We start from the raw sequence: 20,702 nt of genomic DNA on the forward strand, positions 1-20,702 counted from the left end.
CAAAAACAAAAATAAATTTAAACCTTAATTTCCAATAAAATAACGTAGTTCTAGATACATAAAAGATCCCTAAATTTTTCATAAGAACATATTGATACCTCAACAATCTGACTACTACTGACAATGAAAACTTATATAGGTGTAGTGCATGTTGTCCTAAAATGCCCCGTCTGATTGCAGCGGCTACAATGGACTACTCGCTTCACATGGTCTCGATGCTCCGCACGGACTCTTTTCTTCCTTGGACGCCCTGGAGGCCGAAGAGACTTGGGCGGGGATATTACAATTTCAACCTTATTGCCACCAATTTGTGCATTTTCAGACAACTCCTTCCACAATGTTTTATCTGGAACAGGGTGTATCGTCTGAGAATAAGTCTTGCGATAATTAGTGACAGTGAAACAGCTCTCAGTAAATCGATTAACATTCTGTCGGCAGGAGATGAGTGCCGCAACAGCATGTGAACATGGCAAACCATACAGCTGCCAGCCACGGCACAGACAGCAACGGTTTCGGATATCCACTATATTCGTTCCTTCATGAGAAATAACCTCAAATTCTGCCTCATTAGCACGAAGAACCTGGTAGCTGCGAGCCCGATCAATGGCGTCTGCCACACGCCTTTCAGCAGACGGCACAAGTATCGAGTTCCATTGCATGCTAGTCTCTCTCCTTTCATTGAACCATGTCATCAGTTGTCTACGAATAGATTCCATCATCTGAACTATTGGTAATCCAGAGGCCTCGAGTATCCATGAATTCAAAGACTCGACAATGTTTGCCGTTAGATGACCAAATCTTGTGCCATCAAAATATGCAGTTGCCCAAAGGCGAGGTGGAATACGTCGGATCCAATAGGCTGCATCTTGTGACATTTCTTCTATCTCTAATATTTTGGCCTCAAATTCAATAACAGTGAGAGCATAGGCAGCCTCCCACAGAAGATTCACCAGCATTGTATTGTTGAACTCTTTGCGGAAGCTATCGCTAAGGTGGCGCATGCAGAACCCATGGAACGCAGTGGGAAAATTTGATTCAACCCCATCTATGATGCCCTTTTGACGATCAGACAAGATGGTAAGCCTGGGCATGTTCTCTGTATTCACCTCAAGCAGATTATGCAGTTCAGACAAAAACCACATCCAGCTGTCATCATTCTCCTCATCAACAACTCCAAATGCCAATGGAAACAATGCACCGTCACCATCAAATCCAGTGGCAAGGAGCAAGGTCCCTAGGTATTTGCTCTTTAAAACTGTTCTATCAAGCCCAAGAAGTGGCCGACAAGCATTTACGAAACCATGAATTGAAGCATAGAATGAGATAAAGAGATGCTGAAAGCAACTCTCAGGTCCTGTACCATATACTGAAGCAATACTTCCAGGATTGGTCCTCTTAATTTGATCACAGTACTCTGGTAGAAGGCGATATCCATCCTCAAAAGACCCACGAACAGCAGCCATGATACGCTCCTTTCCACGCCATGCTTGCTTGTATGTCAGGGTGATCCCATGCGTTTTATGTATGTCTTCAAGTATATCCTTAGGTTTGTACGATGGATTCTCTCGAAGACAGTCTTCGACTGAGCTGGCAACCCAACCAACAGAAGCTTGTTGATGTCCTAAGTGCGTGATGCCCCCACAAGTATGTTGTGCATGAATGGTCCTTATCGTAAAAGTAGGAACACCAGGAAGCTTTGCAGCATGAATTCTCCAAGGGCAACCTTCACTAGCACATTTGGCTGTGAATCGCGTCTTGTCTGACTTCACCGTCTGAATCTCAAAATGCAACGCTATAGCAGCATCTCTCAACGCCCTTCGGCAGCTTTTCACATCAGGGAACTCCTGGCCGACCGTCATCTCATGATCCGGGTCAGCAACAAGCCTGCGACTCTGCCGAATGGGCGTAACAAGCGCCTGAGCGGGCACAACTGCCACCGTCTGGTCATGCACCGGTGCAACGACCAGTTCCCGGCCCTCACTGACACCCATCTCTGCATTGTGGTCCATGGCCAATTCATGGTTATCAAGCCGGTGGTCCTCCGAGAGCTCCAATTCATGTGCCTGCACCCCTAGGGCGAGCACATGACTCTGTCCGAGCCCCAATGCGTGCTCATGGCCATGCCCAAGTCCCAAACTGTGACCGTGGCTGTGGCCCAGTCCCAATTCATGAGCATGGCTGAGGCCCAGAGTGTGAGCCTGACGCAGATCCAAGCTGTGGGCCTGCCCAAGGGCCAATTCATGGTTCGCCATCTACCGAACTGCCGGATTTACTAAGAAAAAACACCAAAACTACAAATTTCGACCCCGCTAGACCAGGTTCTCTTTGCTCCCCTCCTGCATCAGGAACCCAGAAATTTTCGAGAAAACCGGTTGCCTGCTTCCTCCTCCACCAACAAACCAAAAACCCTAGAACTCCAATTTACTTCAAGAACGAGTAAAAACCAACGAACTTCACCACAAAAACCAAAAACCAACACCCAGAGAAGCTAAATAATCCTCAATCAAAATCCCGGCCTTCATCGCCATGCTAAAGTTGCCGTTTCTCAACCGCAGAGGCAGAACGAACCGAACGTCTCCTCCAACTACGCACAAATACACAGAATTCCACCACTAGAAAAAAAACCAAACCAAAGCGCAAAAACCAAATAAACATCAACAAGATCACCACAGCAAACAAGCACAGAAGCAAAAAACCTCGGGCACCCGAAAACAACTCACAAAAAAGGAAAAAAAAAACCCAAATTCACATTCCAGCAAACACACCACCCCAATATAAAAAAAGAACAAGCAAAATCTACATACAGTACCGCAAATGACGATGTTAACAGGGGGAATCCAAAAAACCAGCGAGCAAACCCAATTCTCCATCGGAAAGCCTCCTGGGGTTTCCAAAAACCACCAAAAAACTCAAAGTCTTTTCCCCAACACACCAAGAAGCAGAACCACGACGGAGAAGAACCAAGAAACGAATCTCCTGCAAACCTGTTCTTCCAAAACCCGACCCTGAATTAGGGTTAGGGCAAGAAGAGCGAGAGAGCTTCACTGCCAGTGGAGGGAGAGTGAGAGAGAGAGAGAGAAAGAGCTGGGGATTTTGCAGAGAGGGGATGGAGGGAAGGAAGGGGATGCCAAAATCTTAAAATCTGCAGGGTAATTTCTCGATAATTTGGGGGTCTTTTTGGATGGTTCAAAGGCGAGGGGCATGGGAGTATGGAAGGGGCAGGCGAGGGTTTTCGCGAAGGGCAGAGAGACGAAAGGGTCTCCCCTTTAAATAAATAAAAACAAACAAGCCCTTCCTTCCCTCCTCCTAAGGGTAACCCTTTTTCACTTTCCCCCTACTTTTTCAAGTAATTTGCGTATACACGAAACTTTTTTTTCTTTTTCATTAAAAACGGGAAAACTTTTTTTTTCTTTTCATTAAAGCCTGACAACTTATGATCCTTCTCCACATACTACAAATTTTACATCGCTTTGCTTTAACTATGGTACAAGAGGTTTATGCCCCCATCATTTAATGACTTAAACTACATTCAATCCCATGAAATCTTTTTTGTTTTTTTAATTAAAAATAAACAAAACCTCTTCTAAGTACGCATACCCCTACCAGTTATACAAGGTACTATTGGGTTTTGAACTTGCAACGTCCTAACACAAGGTGATGTGTAGTGACAGCTCCTACCAAACAAGTGGAACATCCTTGCTTGTTAAAGAGTCCACCCAGTTTTTACCTTGCAGTAAAGAATCACTCATGAGTTTCAAACTCGCAATGTCTCGTTAACTTGTTGATGCTCACCAATCGAGCAAAGCCCTTATGAGCATACATGCTTAATATTGGGTGTGTTTATGTATTGGTAATGATAAGGTGCTCCTCCAATACTTACTCGCAACTAATAGAAGCTTTAGATTTTCAATTTTTTTTTAAATTTTATTTTGTTGATCAAGTCCTATAGATATGATTTATAAGCATTATTTAGTAGAAAACAACATATGAATATAGTAGTTTTTTTAAGACCATTAAAAATCAATGGCTCACAATGTATCAAAATTTCATGACTTAAAAAATCCTATTTTCCTTCAAAAAACATGATCAAAAGCATGATTCCAATTAAAGAAACTTTGTTGAGTACATCCATGAGGTTTAATTGAGAAGATACAACCTACAACCATGTTTTTTAGTATGTGGGTGTAGGTTCCTCTATATGCATAAACATTACGGTTAAGAATAAAATTTCAATATACTCTTAGAGGCTAAAGTGAATTATGATTTCACTTTTATGTCATAAAAGGATGTCATGAAAAATATTGATATTTTTTTATAAACAGATATATTGAAGAAAAACACTATTTTATCAAAACATCATGTTTTCATCTTGATATTAATGTGATAAAATATTTTAACATTTTACATTATTTACAGTTTCCTAATGTTTTTATTTTTTTATATGTACTGATAATTTTATTAAAAAAACTAATTAAAAAAAACATCTTGAGATTTTCTCAAGAACTAGATATGTGATACTGCAGAAAAATTTAAGAAAATCATGAAAAGAAGTTGGAGCTATGATGATAAACATTGGGGGAGGGGTGACAGAAGATAGTAGGAGAGAAACAAAACATGAATAATGGTGAAAAGACTAGGTTCATTATTGCACAAATATTTGTGCATTAAGCACCTGATCACCGGGGAGAGGGCCTGTTAGATGTGGGGCCCAAGACTTGATGGACGGCGATCAGGTGCTTAATGGTATGCGCAGTTTTTGTGCAATCATATTACACCTGATCCTCTATCAGATTAGGTAAAGAGGTGTGAAAAGATAAGGTGCAATATGATTGCATAAATATTTATGCATTAAGCACCTGATCACCCTCCATCTCGAGGACAGAGTCAGGTCAAGTGTGGGCCCAAGACCTGATGGAAGGCGATCAGGTGCTTAGTGCACAAATTTTGTGCAATCATATTGCACCTGATACATACTGTAAAGAGGTGGGCAATGCGCTGGCCTACGGACCTAACAAGCAGGCTGGGGTTTGGGTGGGCCGGCTCGAACCCAGCTTTTGGCCCGGCCTGGTCCATTAGCTGGCTGAGCCTGCCCGTTGCCCACCCATAGGTAAACCATAAGGGAATAAAAAAACAGGTAAATGGGGATTATATGTAAAACACAAAATGTTGGGTGTGTATATGTAAATATCATAAAATTAAGTGCATATATTAAGTTATTATTTTTTCTTTTAAACGTTTATCTCTTTGGTGTTTTCTTATTTTTTTACGACATTTAGATTTTTATTTCTAGCTATTTTTTTGTTGGGTAATATTTGGTGCCATTGAAGGTACGGAACTGTTTAACAGGAAATCGTAGTTTCAAGCTTTTTCCGTTCAAATCTGATCTATTCATATGGTTTTGCTCTCTAAGGAACAAACTTTATATTACATTATTTCATTTAAAAGTTTGATTAATCAGATTTAAGAAAAGATGCTACCAGACTATGTCTACAAACACAATAAATCTAAAAGTTGTTTAAGAAAGCTGGAAAAACTGAAAACATGAGAAATAATCGAAAATTGAAGTAAACTAAAATTCATCTCATCTGAAAATCTGATCAATTTAACTCTTAAATCCCTCATCTACTTATAAACATCAGTTTATTCACCCTAAAGAAACAAAATACCTATTTTGATAACTTTCTAAAAAGATAAACCCTATCATAAGAATACAATAATATAAAAACTCAAAATACACAAAAATTCAAACTAAAATAAGTGAATTTAAAATGGTCCAATGGATCCTAGGTCATTGGGGTTGGATGCTGCATCGATTTTAGTGCATTATTGGTCATTGATTGTTGAAACCCTTAAATAACCTACTTACATGTCACTATCACATGATTCAAAACTCATTTTCCACTAAACAATCCCAGTAGATCACATTCATGAGGTCTGATTTACAAAAAAAAAATCTAAAAATTATAAAAAGATACTAAACAAATAAATTATAAATAGAAGGTGATTCATATTCAACTGTTCTGTGCCTTCAATTTTACTGAATATATTAACCCGTTTAAAGCACATTATATTCAATGTCTTTACATGATGAGCATACAACGACCTGCCTGACAACCATCCATCTTGGCATTACTTGAAATGGGTGTGGTGTAGATGGATAGTTAACAGTAGGGCTACGCAACAGGTGGGCCGAGTCTGGTCATGCCGGACCTGTTGACCAACTGGCTTGGACCCGATTTTAATACAAAGCTCGCAGTCCACCCATTTGGCCCATGGGCCTAATTTGGGTTGAACCAGGCCAAGTTACAAGTCATCTTATATTTACAATATTCGTTATTTATTTGATTGAATGTAGGGGGCTTTTCAATAAATTTTGAAAAATACAAAAAAATAAATAGGTTCAATATGGATTCATTTTTTGAATCACACACTTGATCTAAACTCTCTCTCTCTCTCTCTCTCTCTCTATATATATATATATTGTAATGTCTCGGGATTTTTTATTTGAAAAATTCAGAAAAATTTTGTTTTTTTGTTTTTGTTGATGAAAAACAAGGTTTAAAGCATAACAAAAATCCTTTAATTGACCTGAGTTAGCAAACCTTGGACGGGTTACAGGACTAAGGTAAACAGTGTAGGCCTGGATCCAACTCGATCTAACAATGAGGGTTTGTTATGAATCCGAACCCCTTTTCTTTTTATAAACCAATCCAAGTAACTTAAATGCTTGTAAATAAAACAAGGCTAATATGCATAAAAACAAATATCATTCCAAAATAAATAAATATGATGCAAGGTTTAAACAATCAATAGCTTATAAAGTTTAGCAAAACATTAAAATAATGAAGCCTAAAAGTCTTGGTTCATTATCCACATATTGCATCTAGGCTTGCCCAAATCATTCTTAATATATGCCTTTTAAAGGGTTAGACTCATGAAAGCTTAATAGATATATACATCAAATTTACAAAAGAAACTATATAACATTAAAATATATATTATCATTACACGTCAATTTAAAAATCCTTTAACAAAACAGTTATGCAATTTTTATAACGGGAGAATTACATGCTATCATACAGTGTCACATGACAATCAGAATCTTGCATTTAAGGGAACCAGTCTCAGTGGTGGTCTTTCCATCATTTTTCCACTTCTTCCTTTGGCCGAGTGTTTGGCTATCATATTACATCAGTATTTTATTTTTTTGAATACAAAACCTGTCAGGGTGGGAACTTTGAACCTTATGGCCGAGTGTTTGAGACAAAGGCATCTCCTCAAGCCCAAGACAACTCTAGGAGTGACTCATGAACTTGGCAAAGTTGATGGGGGTTCACGAGTTCAAAACTCATGGTTTGCACATCCTTTTACATGGCCGCGAAGCTCCCTAGTAGGCGAAAAAGATCTAAGATTTTATGCTATAGATCTCCATGAACATAACCTTGTGTTGGGACGTTGCAAGTTCAAACCCAATCGCACCTTGTGTAGCCGGCGGGGGGTCTGCCTAACCCCAGCTTGCCTATTAAAAAATAAACTCCATGAACGAGGAGGTTTCTCCTTCAACTAACTAAAAAAAAAAAGAGACTTGAAGCACACTCTAAATCCATAGATAAATTGATCTCCTAGATCACCACATTGGTTTAACTCCATTTTGATTAGACTTCCCATTTATGTTACAGGGACACAACATTTTTTTCTTTTGCCTTGTGACCAGTGACATGATCTACTCTTGGATCGTAATTCTTGATGTAAAAATATGATTTTATGAGGCTTGAAAATTTGGAATATTTTAAGATATCGAAAATTTGGTACATTTTAGGATATTGATGTAAAAATCTTACATACACGATGAAGTAACATGATCGCAGCACCAATTTTGACTAACGCAAATACCTAGATCACGAAAAACATCAAACAATTAAAAACATTAAAGTTTTTTACTAAGCGGTTCATTACCCATGATGGTAGCAAACACAAAACCTTATTTTATCCTACGTGGTTAAACTATGAAATCAAGCAGCTACGGTAGTCCTCTTATGCAGGAGGAGAGCGACCATATCAAGATCCACACAGTTTATTGAATCATTTGAGATTCATATTGTTTAGTTTGGTATTTGAATTATTTGTAATGAATATTAGATTCAAGATCCAGATTTTATTATATTAGGATGAATTTTATCTTTTAGAGGGTTCCCAGTTCAGGGAGTTTAATAGGATTAAAATTCTTCTTTTATAAATATAGGAAAGATTTACGATTAAAGATACTCAAATTGCGAATTCAGAATTGAGATCGAGTTTAGTATTTTCAGTTATTTTAATTTATTCTCAACTTTGTGTTAAATTCTTGCATTTTCTAGTTATTTATTGCATTTCTAAATCTAGTTTTTGTCTTTCCTACATCATTCATAGTTTAGATAGTTTTATCGTAAATCAAGCTATCTCGATTTACATCATCCTCTATGCACTAGTTTATTCGGTCAAAATGGTGTTTTCTGTTTTGCCTCTCATTTTTTATTTATTTATAGTTCTACTCATTCCTATTTGAAGGTTAAAGAAGATGTTGAATTTTACTGCCCAGTCGATCTTCTTTAGCATGATATTAGAAGTTTGTCGAAAAAAAAGTGATATTAGAAGTTGGTTGGTTATTCCTCCAAAAAAAAAAGAAGTTGGTTGGTTATCAATATCTTTGCTTGGAAAAAGGTTTGGTTAGTTTAGGTTCTGTTTGGGAGCCCTGAATAGAAGGTGTGTTGTGGTTTTTCTCAGTGCTCTCTTGCACTTTGTTGTTTGGGTATAGTGGTTGGCAACTCCAGCCTCAACACCATATTTTTGTTTTAAATGGCAAGCTGCAGACCCCCCACCTGTTATTATTAAACATATCACTGGGATTTGAACCTGCAACGTCTCACTACAATGACAGCTCCTACCAACCACACGAAGCCCCCAAGCCCCATTGGTACTTCAACACCATATTTTGGCAACACAAATGATATTTCTATTTTAATGCACGGCTCCAAAGCAGAGCCTTAAAATTCTTCCAGGTATCATCCATTTGCTCTGTCATAAAGATACTAATTCGTAATATTTTTTTTGTAAAATAGTCTGAGGATGCAAAATTTTCTAATTTTTATTTTTTGATATTTTCATATAAACAAATATTTTTTAGTGAAATATTATTAGAAACATGAAAATAATAGAAAAAAATTTGTGTATCTCTAACATCTATATGGAACATGAGCAGGCACATGTGCCTCATTAGAGACCACGTTTCAGCATCCACACACTCCGAAAAGGGATTGTATCATATGGCATATGATGATGCGCATCATATCCGCACACTCCCTCCTAGGGGTGTCAATGGGTCGGGTTTGACCTGGATCCAACCTGAACTGACCCATACTACACCCTATAGGGTCAGGGTTTAGTTAGGGATGACAGTGGACCGGGGCAGGAGACAAGGTCTCCACCCCCACACCGTCTCAAAATTCTGCCATCCATCCCCGCATGGGTTTTGATTTTAACCTCTATCCCCGCCTCCATCCTCATTTCATGTCCTCCATTCCCGGTCCAAACGGGGCAAGGCGGGACGAATCCTTGGTCCACTGACATCCCTGAAGAATGAGATAAAGGTTTACTAGTGGGGATCGTGGACAGGGCGGGAGAAAGCATAAGTCCATTCCTGCCTCCATCTCCACATGAGTTTTGATTTTAACCTCCATCCCCAGACCAAATGGAGCGAGGTGGGGCGGGCCCTGTTTGCTCCCGGTCCATTGCCATTCCTAGGTTTGGTGATAAATAAGGTCAGATTAGAATCCGAGTTGAGCCCAAAGGGTCTGATTAATATATAGAGCCAAGTATGATTTGTGAAACTTCATACCAGACCCAGGCCCAGGCCCAACCTGAGTTCCGACTAAGATCCACAACTTTTTTCAATGTAAAAATGAAAAAAAAAATATTATTTTACCAGGTATGGTTCATATAATCCTTATAGAACCTATGTATGGTTTCTCTTATAGTGGGTCCAATTAGACCCAGGTCCAGGCCCGCTACATCATCTCAATTTAGGACTGAGTTTGGTTCCACCTAGGTCCAAACCAAACCCAACTTGTTGGGAACTCTCTTCTTGTGTTTTTTTGGCTGATCAACCACCCTCCCCTCAAACTGAACTCCACGGCCAACCTGCCCAAACTGCAATACCACAGGCAGGCACCCTCTGCACCACCCACAATGCCGAGCAGGTGGGTCCGCTACCTGGATCAAACTCCGCGGCCAACCTGCCCAAACTGCAACACCACAGGCAGGCACCCTCTACACCACCCACAATGCCGAGCAGGTGGGTCCGCTACCTGGATCAAACTCCGAGGTGCTGGTACCAAACCCAAACCGAGTCCGACCAGACCTACCATAAGAAAAACCTTACCTGGGACTTAGAAGGATTATAGGAACCAAACTCAATCCATTACCTGGTAGAATAATATATTTTTTTATATTGAAAATTGCATATCTTATTTGGAACTCATGCTAGACCCAAGTCTGGTAAAATTTTATAAACTATACATGGCCATAACATGTTTCTTGAATGACTGGGATCCTCATATGATGCACAGCATGGTATGTGAGATATAATCATTTTTCTCACCATGCCAAAGAAAGCATGAATCATATGATATTATCTATTATTAACACAAAGCACACCCTTCACTTTTCATTGTCATAGAGAACGCTCTTTTGGTGTGGTATCCTTGGTGAGACAACCAGCCACACTGACATGGACACTGACACGTATGGGCAATATTTTATTTTTAATATTTTTAATACATTTTAATAATATCTCAATATAATGCATGGTAAAATATCAAAAAAATAAGTTTTCATTGATTTAAAAATTTTTAAAAAAATTCAGTGTCCTCATGTCCTATTTCCAAAAAAACTTTGAACTTGAGTTGAACCAGCGTCACATGTCAGGTCGTACCCGTATCATTGTGACAAAGACTTTTCACCCTCCAAAAGCAAAACGCACTTGCTTCATCATGCAAAGGAGAACCAACAGAAACCACTTCAGTAAATCCATCAGAGATAACTTCTCAAGTTGATTAGCTCATGAATTAGAACTTTAGAAGCTTTAATTAGCATCATTAACCTGTTCCTGTGGAACATTTGGTAGACCACAAAACAGATGCAGAAAGACAAAGTGGAATAATAACAATACCAAGAGAATAAGATCCGTGATCAGAGTCAAAGCTGGGGAAGCATTTATGTCTTTAACAGGTACAGCAGTTCTCAAGAATAATGGCATCCTAATGCAAATAGGCAATTATTCCAAACTCCAAAACCTTGTCACTTTTCAAGAATACAAAGATTACCAACTTCTCAACAGCTTGATCACACAAAATGAAGTTTAATGATACACCTCCTACTATCTAGCAACAACAAGCCACTATAAAAGTTGACAAATACGCAAAATTGCTACTACAGTATAAATTTTTGTGAAGTTAATGTGGGAAAATTGATCAGGTAGAATCATGCTCTAATTAGCAACAACAAGCTTTTAGCTTTAGAGGCTCGCCATCACTTAAATATGGGACACCAGAAGTGAAAACATTGAGCAACAAAACAAGCAATCTTTCATACTTCTCAAATCAAGACAATATGGGAATCCTAAACCTGGGCCATTCAGAAAAGGCTGATTTCATCATAACAGACCAGAATCACCTGAAACTGCATTCATTATCGGTCTCCTTGAGCAAAGATGCAGCGACTCTGCACTTTTCTCTTATCACAATGGTGTCATTGCTCCTTTTTGCATAATCTGAAGCCTTGGCATCAGGTCAGACACCACCTTTTCTATAGAGACACGAGTTAACCTATCTCTGACACCATTTATAATGCTCTTTGAGAGGACAATGAACTCTAGATCCAAGTCTTCATCAATTAACTTATCCCACCATGAATTCTCCACACTCAAATCTGAGATATTCAGCAGCTCTATTACTTTGTCCAAGCTGGCAACATTCCTACCAGCTCCACAGCCCATTGCAGTTGCACCACCAACTGCATTGGCAAGAACAAGTGTATTGATTGCAGATATGTTATGAAGAAATCCGAAGGCAATTGCCGCGGTAAAACTATCACCACAACCAACTGTATCAACAACACTGACCTGAACCCCCAAAAAAAATAACACTTGGTAACTAAAAGGCTGGAGGCGAAAGCAAAACAATTAGTAATATTCAACATTACCTTGAAAGAGGGTGCATAGCAGACACTCGACTTTGTAATCAAAAGGGATCCTCTTGAGCCCATTTTGATTATCACCCATCTGGTATGAGCACCTTCTCTTATCAATTCTTGTCCCGCCTTAATTGGGTTTGCAGCACCAGTTAGAGACTCGGCCTGGTTTTCCATGCATGTTAGTGGATTGGATTTAAGAGCTTGGCATGTCAACTTGTAAAGAATGAGTACCTCTTATAATCATGTAAATTAGCGTAAGCTACTGGATTCTAACAACAGGCAAACAGTTTCATGTAAAATATGATGAGACAAACTAGTCAATGGAAGCTGCAAATCATCAAACATGAAAACCAACCAGCTAATTATAAGGGAAACCCAACTATTGTGTCAATTGAAATGATAACAGAAAGCACTAGAGTAGATTGATCACATCATACAACAAACCACTGTTATATCATGAGAATGACAAACAAAAATGAGATTTTGAAGGACAAAAAGGATGCAATTTTTCCATTAATTCAGATAGAAAAAAGGTGTGATTATTGCAACATAGAATTGTATTCTAACCTAATAATCCAAAAGGCCATAGACTTGAAAATTTGAGAAACAAATGCTAAAATATTACTGAAGCCACCCCTTCATCTGTAAGCTCATATCTTTGTGGATATGTCAACCGAGTGCTCTTCAACCAATGTACAACTTTGTGCTGCTTTGTCTCTAATAAGCATCAAAACTATCACAAGTGAATCTATTTCTTTTGATGGACAATTTCCAATGGAAGATACCATGGAACACTAGATTGAAAATCTGTTGAGGCCAGCCAGATTTTCATAGTTTGTGCACATAAATAAAGCAATATAGATTTTTGGGAGCTACTTAGAAATGCCTTGCTACTGATGGATTTACAGTTTACTGTGCACCCAACTGATCAATTCACCAGAAGCATCCTTAGTCTCTTTTGACTACTTTTACTTAAATACAGATTAGTGCAAAACTGCAAATGAATGGTACAAACTAATGATCAGAAGAAAAGGAACAGACCTCATCTGCAGTTAAAAGGAGAACATCACTCATCTTTAGATATGTTTTAAGTGCTCTTTTCTGGTCAGGAGACCCATAAAAAAGTTTCTTCCCCCGTGGACCAGGATCAAAAAATACTGCTGTCCCAACACATCTTGCATACTCCAGTGCAGCGACAATTAAATCAGGAGAAAGTTCATCATAGGCATAACCATTGCAGAACAAAATCTTTGACTGTTTAATGGCCTTCTTCACTTGTCCTGAAAGCCTTTTCAACCAACCGAATGCTGGTTCCTTGCTAAAATCATGAACACTACCATTACAAGAAAATCAGAGTCAGATGCAAACATTTTGATATTTGGAGGGAAACACATGCCCACGGATAAAAAAACAATTCGCTTAAGAATCTAAGATATACACATTAACATTGAACTACCACCATAGAGAAATTCGGAAGGTCAATAAAATGGAACCAATCTACCTGCAAAACCCGTGCCTTTGTAGTGGGTCCACTAAAACCCAACAACAAAGTGTTTCATATAACACGCCATCACTTGTGGAAGTTTCAGCATCTTCGCTCATTCTCACCATGCCAATACCTTCGTCACCAAGCACATCCACAAGAAACCTTCCATAAATTTCATCACCCACAAGACCAAGTGTTAAGCACCTAAGCCCTAGTCTTGCTGCAGCAATAGCCAAGTTGCAATTACCACCGGCTTCCCAATATTTCTACACATAATATTGGCACATTAGTAATGCATGTAAACCCACAAAATACTGGCACCACCGACAAAGATACAATCAGAAGAAGGCAACACCCTTCTTAACATACACAGGGCGACAAGAAACAACCACTACAGTGAATATCAAAAAATAAGCACACAGAAATATATATAAATCATAGATACTCCATTTTAGAATGATTGTGGAACTAAAAGCTATTCCAAGGAACTGAAAACTTTTGCTGGGTGAGCTACATGAAACACAGAGTGCTTATTCTATGAAAAATGGGAACAGGGGGAAAGCAAAAATAATACCAAATATGATACAGCAAATGTAAAGAAACGAGAATATAGCCATATCTAAAGTATACATACTTTTTCTAGCATATGGGAGCTGCTAACATCCAGGGCCTCTCATTAGACATCCATACTTCCACCACAATTTTATCATCCTAAAAAAGTTCAAAATGAAATGATGATTTGATTCATCAGTTACCATCACTATAGCCATGTTGGTAATTTTATCAATCAAACACATTAAAGGACATCATGAGTTTCCAAGTACAGCTAATAAATGTGTCAATTATTCTTTATAAAATTATAGAAATGACTATGATATTGATTATTAATCCATGAAAACACAAATCTTTTTATCTGTTATGAATATAAATTTGTGGTGAACTTGCTAGCATCCATAAAAGGCTGCTGAAATTACAATTCCCTCTTAGTCCATAATTTCAAAAGTCCATCAAGTGGAAGCAAGATTTTCTGTTTCTGTTTTTTTTTTGTGACAATAAGTACATAATTGTTATTTCACAAAAGATGAGGAGAGGGCATCCCTGTTTACGAACATTGATTATAGTTGACACCCCCCTCATATTCTACGAAATGCGGATGTCACATGTGAACAATTTTTTGCTCGCATAGAATCAGTTTTCCGAACCACCAGCGAAACATACTTTCAAGAAGAAATCTTCACCCCACGCAATTGTCTTTCAGTTCACAAAATCAACACAGGACGTTCTTCTCCAAATATCTAGTATTGACATGAGCAAAAACCAAATAAACTGCATTAGCAGTTTTTCTTCATCTAATCGAAATCCAGTTCCACAGACTCGAGATTAGTGTTCCATGAACTATGTTGAACACGTACCCATATTCCTCAAAAGATGGTAACGTGATGTTCGTTCTTAGGCATTAATAAAGAAAAGAAATTCTGCATTTTTTTCGTACTTATTGAGACAAAGTTTTCTACATCCCCTCGAATTTGCGTTCAATTCCATTGAATCAAGCACACCATTCAGATTCACAATCACCATTTCCACCTCTAAATTTTATCAAACAACAACGGAGTTGTAACATAAATGTTCTCAATCCGAGTGCATAATTTTGCTTACGGGTTACAAAATTTTCCCTTTCTTGTATAAGAACGAAAGAAAACGATAGATAAATTTGCATCAATCTCAAGCTACCAACAATCCAAACAAACACCGAAAACGGAACAGGAATGCTTGCACCTACGCGATTCAAAATTTCTCCTTTTCTAACCAATAAAATACCAAACGATCAACCGATTCGTCCCAATTCCCCAAATTTGCAAACTACCGAAACGAATCAGACAGAGAGCGAACGAAAACGCCAGCAGATTCGCACAAAAGGAAAGCTCGATCGATTACCTTCTCGGGGCGCGACGCCGAGAGATGCTCCATGTAGGCGCGCTTCTCCTCGGCGGAAGCGGGTGGCAAGCTGGGCACACCGAGGACGATGTCGACGCAGAGGTTCCCGAGCGTCGCGATGTCGACGTTCTTCGCCTCGATGTCGCTGGCTTCGCGAGCTCCCGTCGATTCCTGGCGGTCGGAGTCGATCCTCTTCGGGGTGGCGGAGCCGAGATCTTCGCAGTTCTTGATCGCGGGAAGGCCATGCTTGATGCATGGGAAACCGGGGGATTTCGCGAAATCGGTCCTGAAAAAACCGGGGAAAACGCGAAATCGGGAAGATGGGTAGAATCGGAGACGATTGTCGACCGGAATGGGGCTCTCCACGATCGGAAATCTTAGGGTTTGGGGATGCATCGATGAGAGAGAGAGAGAGAGAGAGAGAGAGACGAAAGAGGAAAAAATTGCGGGAAGACGGGAGCGGATATTTCGTTGTTTATTTATTCCAGTTTTATTTTTTTTTCAGTAAATTTAACGGTTTTTTTTCTAAAGTAAATTCAATAAACCCAAAACTTATCTAACATTTTACAAAAGCAGCTTAAACTTTAATTATTTGCATTTAACTGCGATTAAGTAGATCGTTGATTTGTCAAATCGGTGTTATGAGATCAAAACCCGTTCGTTCTCTACTACACGGCCCATTAGGGTATATCTGACCCACCCCAAAAATAACAAATCACAGGCTCGAGTTCAGGTTCGGGTTTTATCGGGTTACAAAAGTAGAATTCCAGATTCAGACCTGCATAATTTCAGAATTCTTTATTATAAATAATGCATTTTATACTTGGATCGGGTCAGGTACATGACAAAAATCATGGCCCAAATCCCGCCTGCATATTACTCCCTTAACAGCCCTAATCACCACCATTTATTGTGCAAAGGACCCAAGCTGATAACCCACATAACGTCACTATCATCAGCAACTAGTGTTCATAAATAACCCAGCTTGGGGTGTTCAAACTCGGCTTATAATTCTAGCAATCCTATCAAGATTGAGCTCATGACAAGCATGAGTTGAATGAACAACACTCAGCTGGCTCAATTGCAAATTGTTTTTTTTTTTTTTCAAAATTGGATGCAATAGGATTCATAAGCAGGTTAATTTACCAAATAAATACATTGTTTTAGAGCTAAAAGAAATAAAATAGAACTTTAAATATATTGCTTGCAAGCCAAGAACTTAGTAATGTGATATAAATAATATTTAAGATATACTTATTATTACTTAATATGAAGGGAGCTGAATACTTGCTGTTTATATTCAGCTTATTAAGCATATTTTACTAGTTTGAATGAGCTCTTCACAAGTCAAATGCCACAAGTGGGCAATTATTGATCTCTTGAATAGATGGGGTGACAACTACCAAAGTTTTGTGATTTGACAAGGATGGGGGTGACAATTAGGGTTGGCATTGGACCAGGAAAAAACGATGACCCACCCCACCTCGTTCCGTTTGAACCGGGGATGGAGGACATGAAACGGTAATGGAGGCGAAGGTGAGGTTAAAATGAAAACCTGTGCAGAAAATGGAGGCAAGGATGAACTTACGCTTTTTCCCGCTCCGCTCCATCCCTGATCCTTCTTTAGGGATGGCAGTGGACCGAAGAGAAATGGAGCCCCACCCAGCTGGCCCTGTTTGGATCGGGGATGAAAGACTGGATGAATGTTAAAATCAAGACCCGTGCAAGAATGAAGGCCGGGATGGAGGGCAGTATTTTGAGATGGGGCGGGGGTGGAGACCTTATCCATCGCCCTCGCCCCGGTCCACTGCCATCCCTAGTGACAACTACCAAAGTTTTGTGATTTGACAAGTCACTTTGTTTTTTTTTTTGAAAGGCAAGAGTTATTTTTATAAATAAAAGACAAAAGGAGGATTTTATATGTTAGGCATGTAATGAAATTCATTAAGAATCAATGCAGGTATAATGCAATAATAAAAAGTTGAGTCCGTTTTTTGTAAATAACTGATAAGTAAGCCATCGTTTTGAGAGTTTGAAACCAGTGTCACCAATCCCGTCCCTGAGAAAATGTCGGGTGAAGAAAGTTTCATAATAAATTTAAAATTTGTTTTTATTCATGATAAGCTCTCAAGAAAATATCGACACATGTAGACATTAAAATATAAAAAATAGGCATAAAAACTGTAAGCAAATAAAAAACCCAAAAAAAATACAAAAGTATTTTAATTATATTAATGTCATTATAGTGCATAATATTTTCAAGATAGATAATACATTGAAAGATATTTCATTTTTATGAAGAATGTATAGGCTCTTGAAAATATCATCATAAAATTGAATCTTTTTGAAATATCGACAGCATTTGTTGCATAGTTTGAAGCCCAGAAGGAAAATTATATGTTGACACAGTGTTGAGTTTGAAAAATAAGTCCAGGAATATTTGCCACTAGCTCTTCATTTTTTTTTAGTTGTTGCTGTCCCCTGATACAAGTGGCAGCATGACATGATGAAACTTGAGTTTTAGGTTGTCTTTGAATGAAACAAGCTGAACACGCTCGATTCCGTGTTATATATATATATATATATATATATATATATATATATATATATATATATATATATATATATATATATATATATATAGCACTTAACATATATTTTATATATTACACTTAATAGTTCATATCTTTTGTATATATTTTCCACGCATCCTTCTCTTTGTATATATATTTTATGCTTTTTTTTATATATTACACCTAAAATCATAATATATATATATATATATATATATATATATATATATATATATATATATATATATATATATAGGGGTGGCAATCGGGTCGGGTTGGCGGGTCAGCATACCTCAACCCGAACCCGACCCGTTTATTAAACGGGTCGGCTGTGGCAAACACGAACCCGACCCGTTTAATAAACGGGTAACCCGACACGACCCGCCAACCCATTTAATAAATGGGTTGGGTAAACGGGTTTTCAGGTTGGCGGGTTGGGTTGGCAGGTTGACGGATCGGGTTGGCAGGTTGACGGGTCGGGCAGACGGGTTGGCGGGTTGACCCACCCGCCTAACCCGTTTATTAAACGGGTCAGCCGGGTTGGCGGGTTGGCATACCCCCAACCCGAACCCGATCTGTTTAATAAATGGGTTACGCGGGTCGACCCGTTTATTAAACGGGTTGGCTTAAGCCCAACCCGAACCCGCCTAAGAGGCGGGTTGGCGGGTCGTGTCAGAAATTGCCACCCTTATATATATATATATATATATATATATATATATATATATATATATATATATATATATATATATATACACACACGAGCTGCTTGCTAACTATACCATTAATGAGTTCGTGATGAGCTAAACCGAGCCGAGTCATGAGCTGCTCTGTTCATTTACCAGCCTTAATTACATATAATGCACAACAAAGTATGAACAAGAGAAGCTCAGCTCAGCTCGGTTCATGTCAGCTCATCTAGTTGATTGTTATGTAACAGTGTATACTCGACCAGGTTTAGGTTGGACCCAACATGGTGTAGTAGGTGCATGAAAACTAGACCGGCCTAGGTCTTTTAGGACTTTGGCTTCTTTCTTTTATCACTTAGGAGCCATGTAAGATGAAAGTCTTGTGCACAATCTGGACTCAAATTTAGGCCAGGCCACACATGCAAGGAATCCTACTTCAGCTGGGGTTGGATTTTAATTGGTTTTGATCCTTTTTTTTTTTTTATGATGAGGTTCTCTGCCCAAGTGGGTAATCTCCAAGTGGGGTCACTGACACCCAAGCTCTTATAGAGCTCACCAATGAAAAGCACCAGTACATCCAGTGCGAGTCGAGCCTGGGACGAAGGGCTCAGCACCTTCTCTTCATTCTCATTACCACTTGAGCGAGTTTGGTCCGAAGTCTTTCAGCCCAAAGACCCACAATTTGAGACCTGATGCTATGCTCAATGTCCAGCTCCACGGTCATGGGAAACAGCTTCCCACATAAGCAAGAACTCTAAAGTTCATGAACTTGTCAAGCTTTTGCACTATGACACCCAGAGAAACAATTTTTCTTGTCATTATTTTCGATTTTAACTTGGCATTTTGGTCAGCAGTAAATGGATCTGCAATCAGGTTGGATTGAGCTACAGGACCCATTGGATCCATCTGAGGAATATCTCCAATATGGAACCCTTACACAGTGGCGTCATCTTTATCAAGAACTCTTGCACCAGTGGTCACCATGTTTGAGTTGTTCTTATTGTTCACTTTATTCTGAGAGCATAGTTGCACACTTGTGGGTTGTTTTGTATATTCAAAGGTTCCAAAAGCGAATGGGGCATGGCCCTCATCCACCATGATAGAGACTAGACAACATCCTCTAGCCACACCAATCACTCAATTTAGAAAGGGGGATCCGTTGACCAAGGTATTATGAAAATCAAGTCTTGATTGCTTTTTACTCTCTCTCTCTCTCTCTATATATATATATATATATAATTGAAATATGTTTACCAACAAAATATGATTATTGGTATGAACCAAGATTTTCAAAAGTTTTTTATTTTTTTCAAAAATTTCACCATAGGAAAAATGGCATAGACGCTTTTCCAACTAGGATGTATAAGAAAGATTTTTTAAGGGTTGAAAATCAATGACTTAAAATTTCTATAAATATTCAAGCATAAAAAATCATATTTTTTGATCTGTTTACGATGATTCAACATTCGAATCCTAGCAAATGGACCACGCTGAATGCATCTGCAGGGTTAGATTTGCAAAAAAACTTATAAAAATCTCGATTCATACCAACAAACATATTTGGTTTGTAAACATATTCTACTTTTCATATATATATATATATATATATATATATATATATATATATATATATATATATATATATATATATATATTGAAGAGACCATCCAACCAAAGAAATGTCTAAAAACTACAATTGATGATAATATATTGGATTTTTATCATTCATTTAGTAAGGAACATGTTTTGAATTATGAAATTTGGATGTTCAAACGTGTTTTTGAAATCTCT

The 20,702-nt window shown here is 38.4% G+C and overlaps 2 protein-coding genes across 2 annotated transcripts; both read right to left on the minus strand.

Annotated features, from left to right (window-relative positions):
* On the minus strand, positions 1 to 3,236 carry LOC149829141 (uncharacterized). The gene is made up of 2 exons (XM_090017295.1): positions 2,810 to 3,236; positions 1 to 2,612 (listed from the first exon to the last, which is right to left on the minus strand). The coding sequence occupies exon 2, from the start codon at positions 2,250 to 2,252 to the stop codon at positions 132 to 134; it is 2,121 nt and encodes a 706-aa protein (XP_089873421.1). The 5' UTR covers positions 2,253 to 2,612; positions 2,810 to 3,236; the 3' UTR covers positions 1 to 131.
* An 8,003-nt stretch (positions 3,237 to 11,239) lies between these two features.
* LOC149829142 (uncharacterized) lies at positions 11,240 to 16,105 on the minus strand. The gene is made up of 5 exons (XM_090017296.1): positions 15,650 to 16,105; positions 13,730 to 13,980; positions 13,270 to 13,561; positions 12,238 to 12,390; positions 11,240 to 12,157 (listed from the first exon to the last, which is right to left on the minus strand). Exons 1-5 carry the CDS (start codon positions 16,043 to 16,045, stop codon positions 11,774 to 11,776), a joined length of 1,476 nt encoding a protein of 491 aa, XP_089873422.1. The 5' UTR covers positions 16,046 to 16,105; the 3' UTR covers positions 11,240 to 11,773.
* Between the last annotated feature and the right edge of the window lie 4,597 nt (positions 16,106 to 20,702).

This window comes from Nuphar pumila, chromosome 9, assembly GCF_984573655.1.
Source record: "Nuphar pumila chromosome 9, dmNupPumi1.hap1.1, whole genome shotgun sequence".
NCBI classification, from domain to species: domain Eukaryota; kingdom Viridiplantae; phylum Streptophyta; class Magnoliopsida; order Nymphaeales; family Nymphaeaceae; genus Nuphar; species Nuphar pumila.

Coding starts and splice junctions, on each gene's coding strand:
- LOC149829141 (XM_090017295.1), bottom strand. CDS start 2,252: ATGGCGAACCATGAATTGGCCCTTGGGCAGGCCCACAGCTTGGATCTG.
- LOC149829142 (XM_090017296.1), bottom strand. CDS start 16,045: ATGCATCCCCAAACCCTAAGATTTCCGATCGTGGAGAGCCCCATTCCG. Junction 13,981..15,649: donor CGGCGTCGCGCCCCGAGAAG/GTAATCGATCGA, acceptor TATTATGTGTAG/AAATATTGGGAAGCCGGTGG. Junction 12,391..13,269: donor TCCTTTTAACTGCAGATGAG/GTCTGTTCCTTT, acceptor ATGGAAAACCAG/GCCGAGTCTCTAACTGGTGC.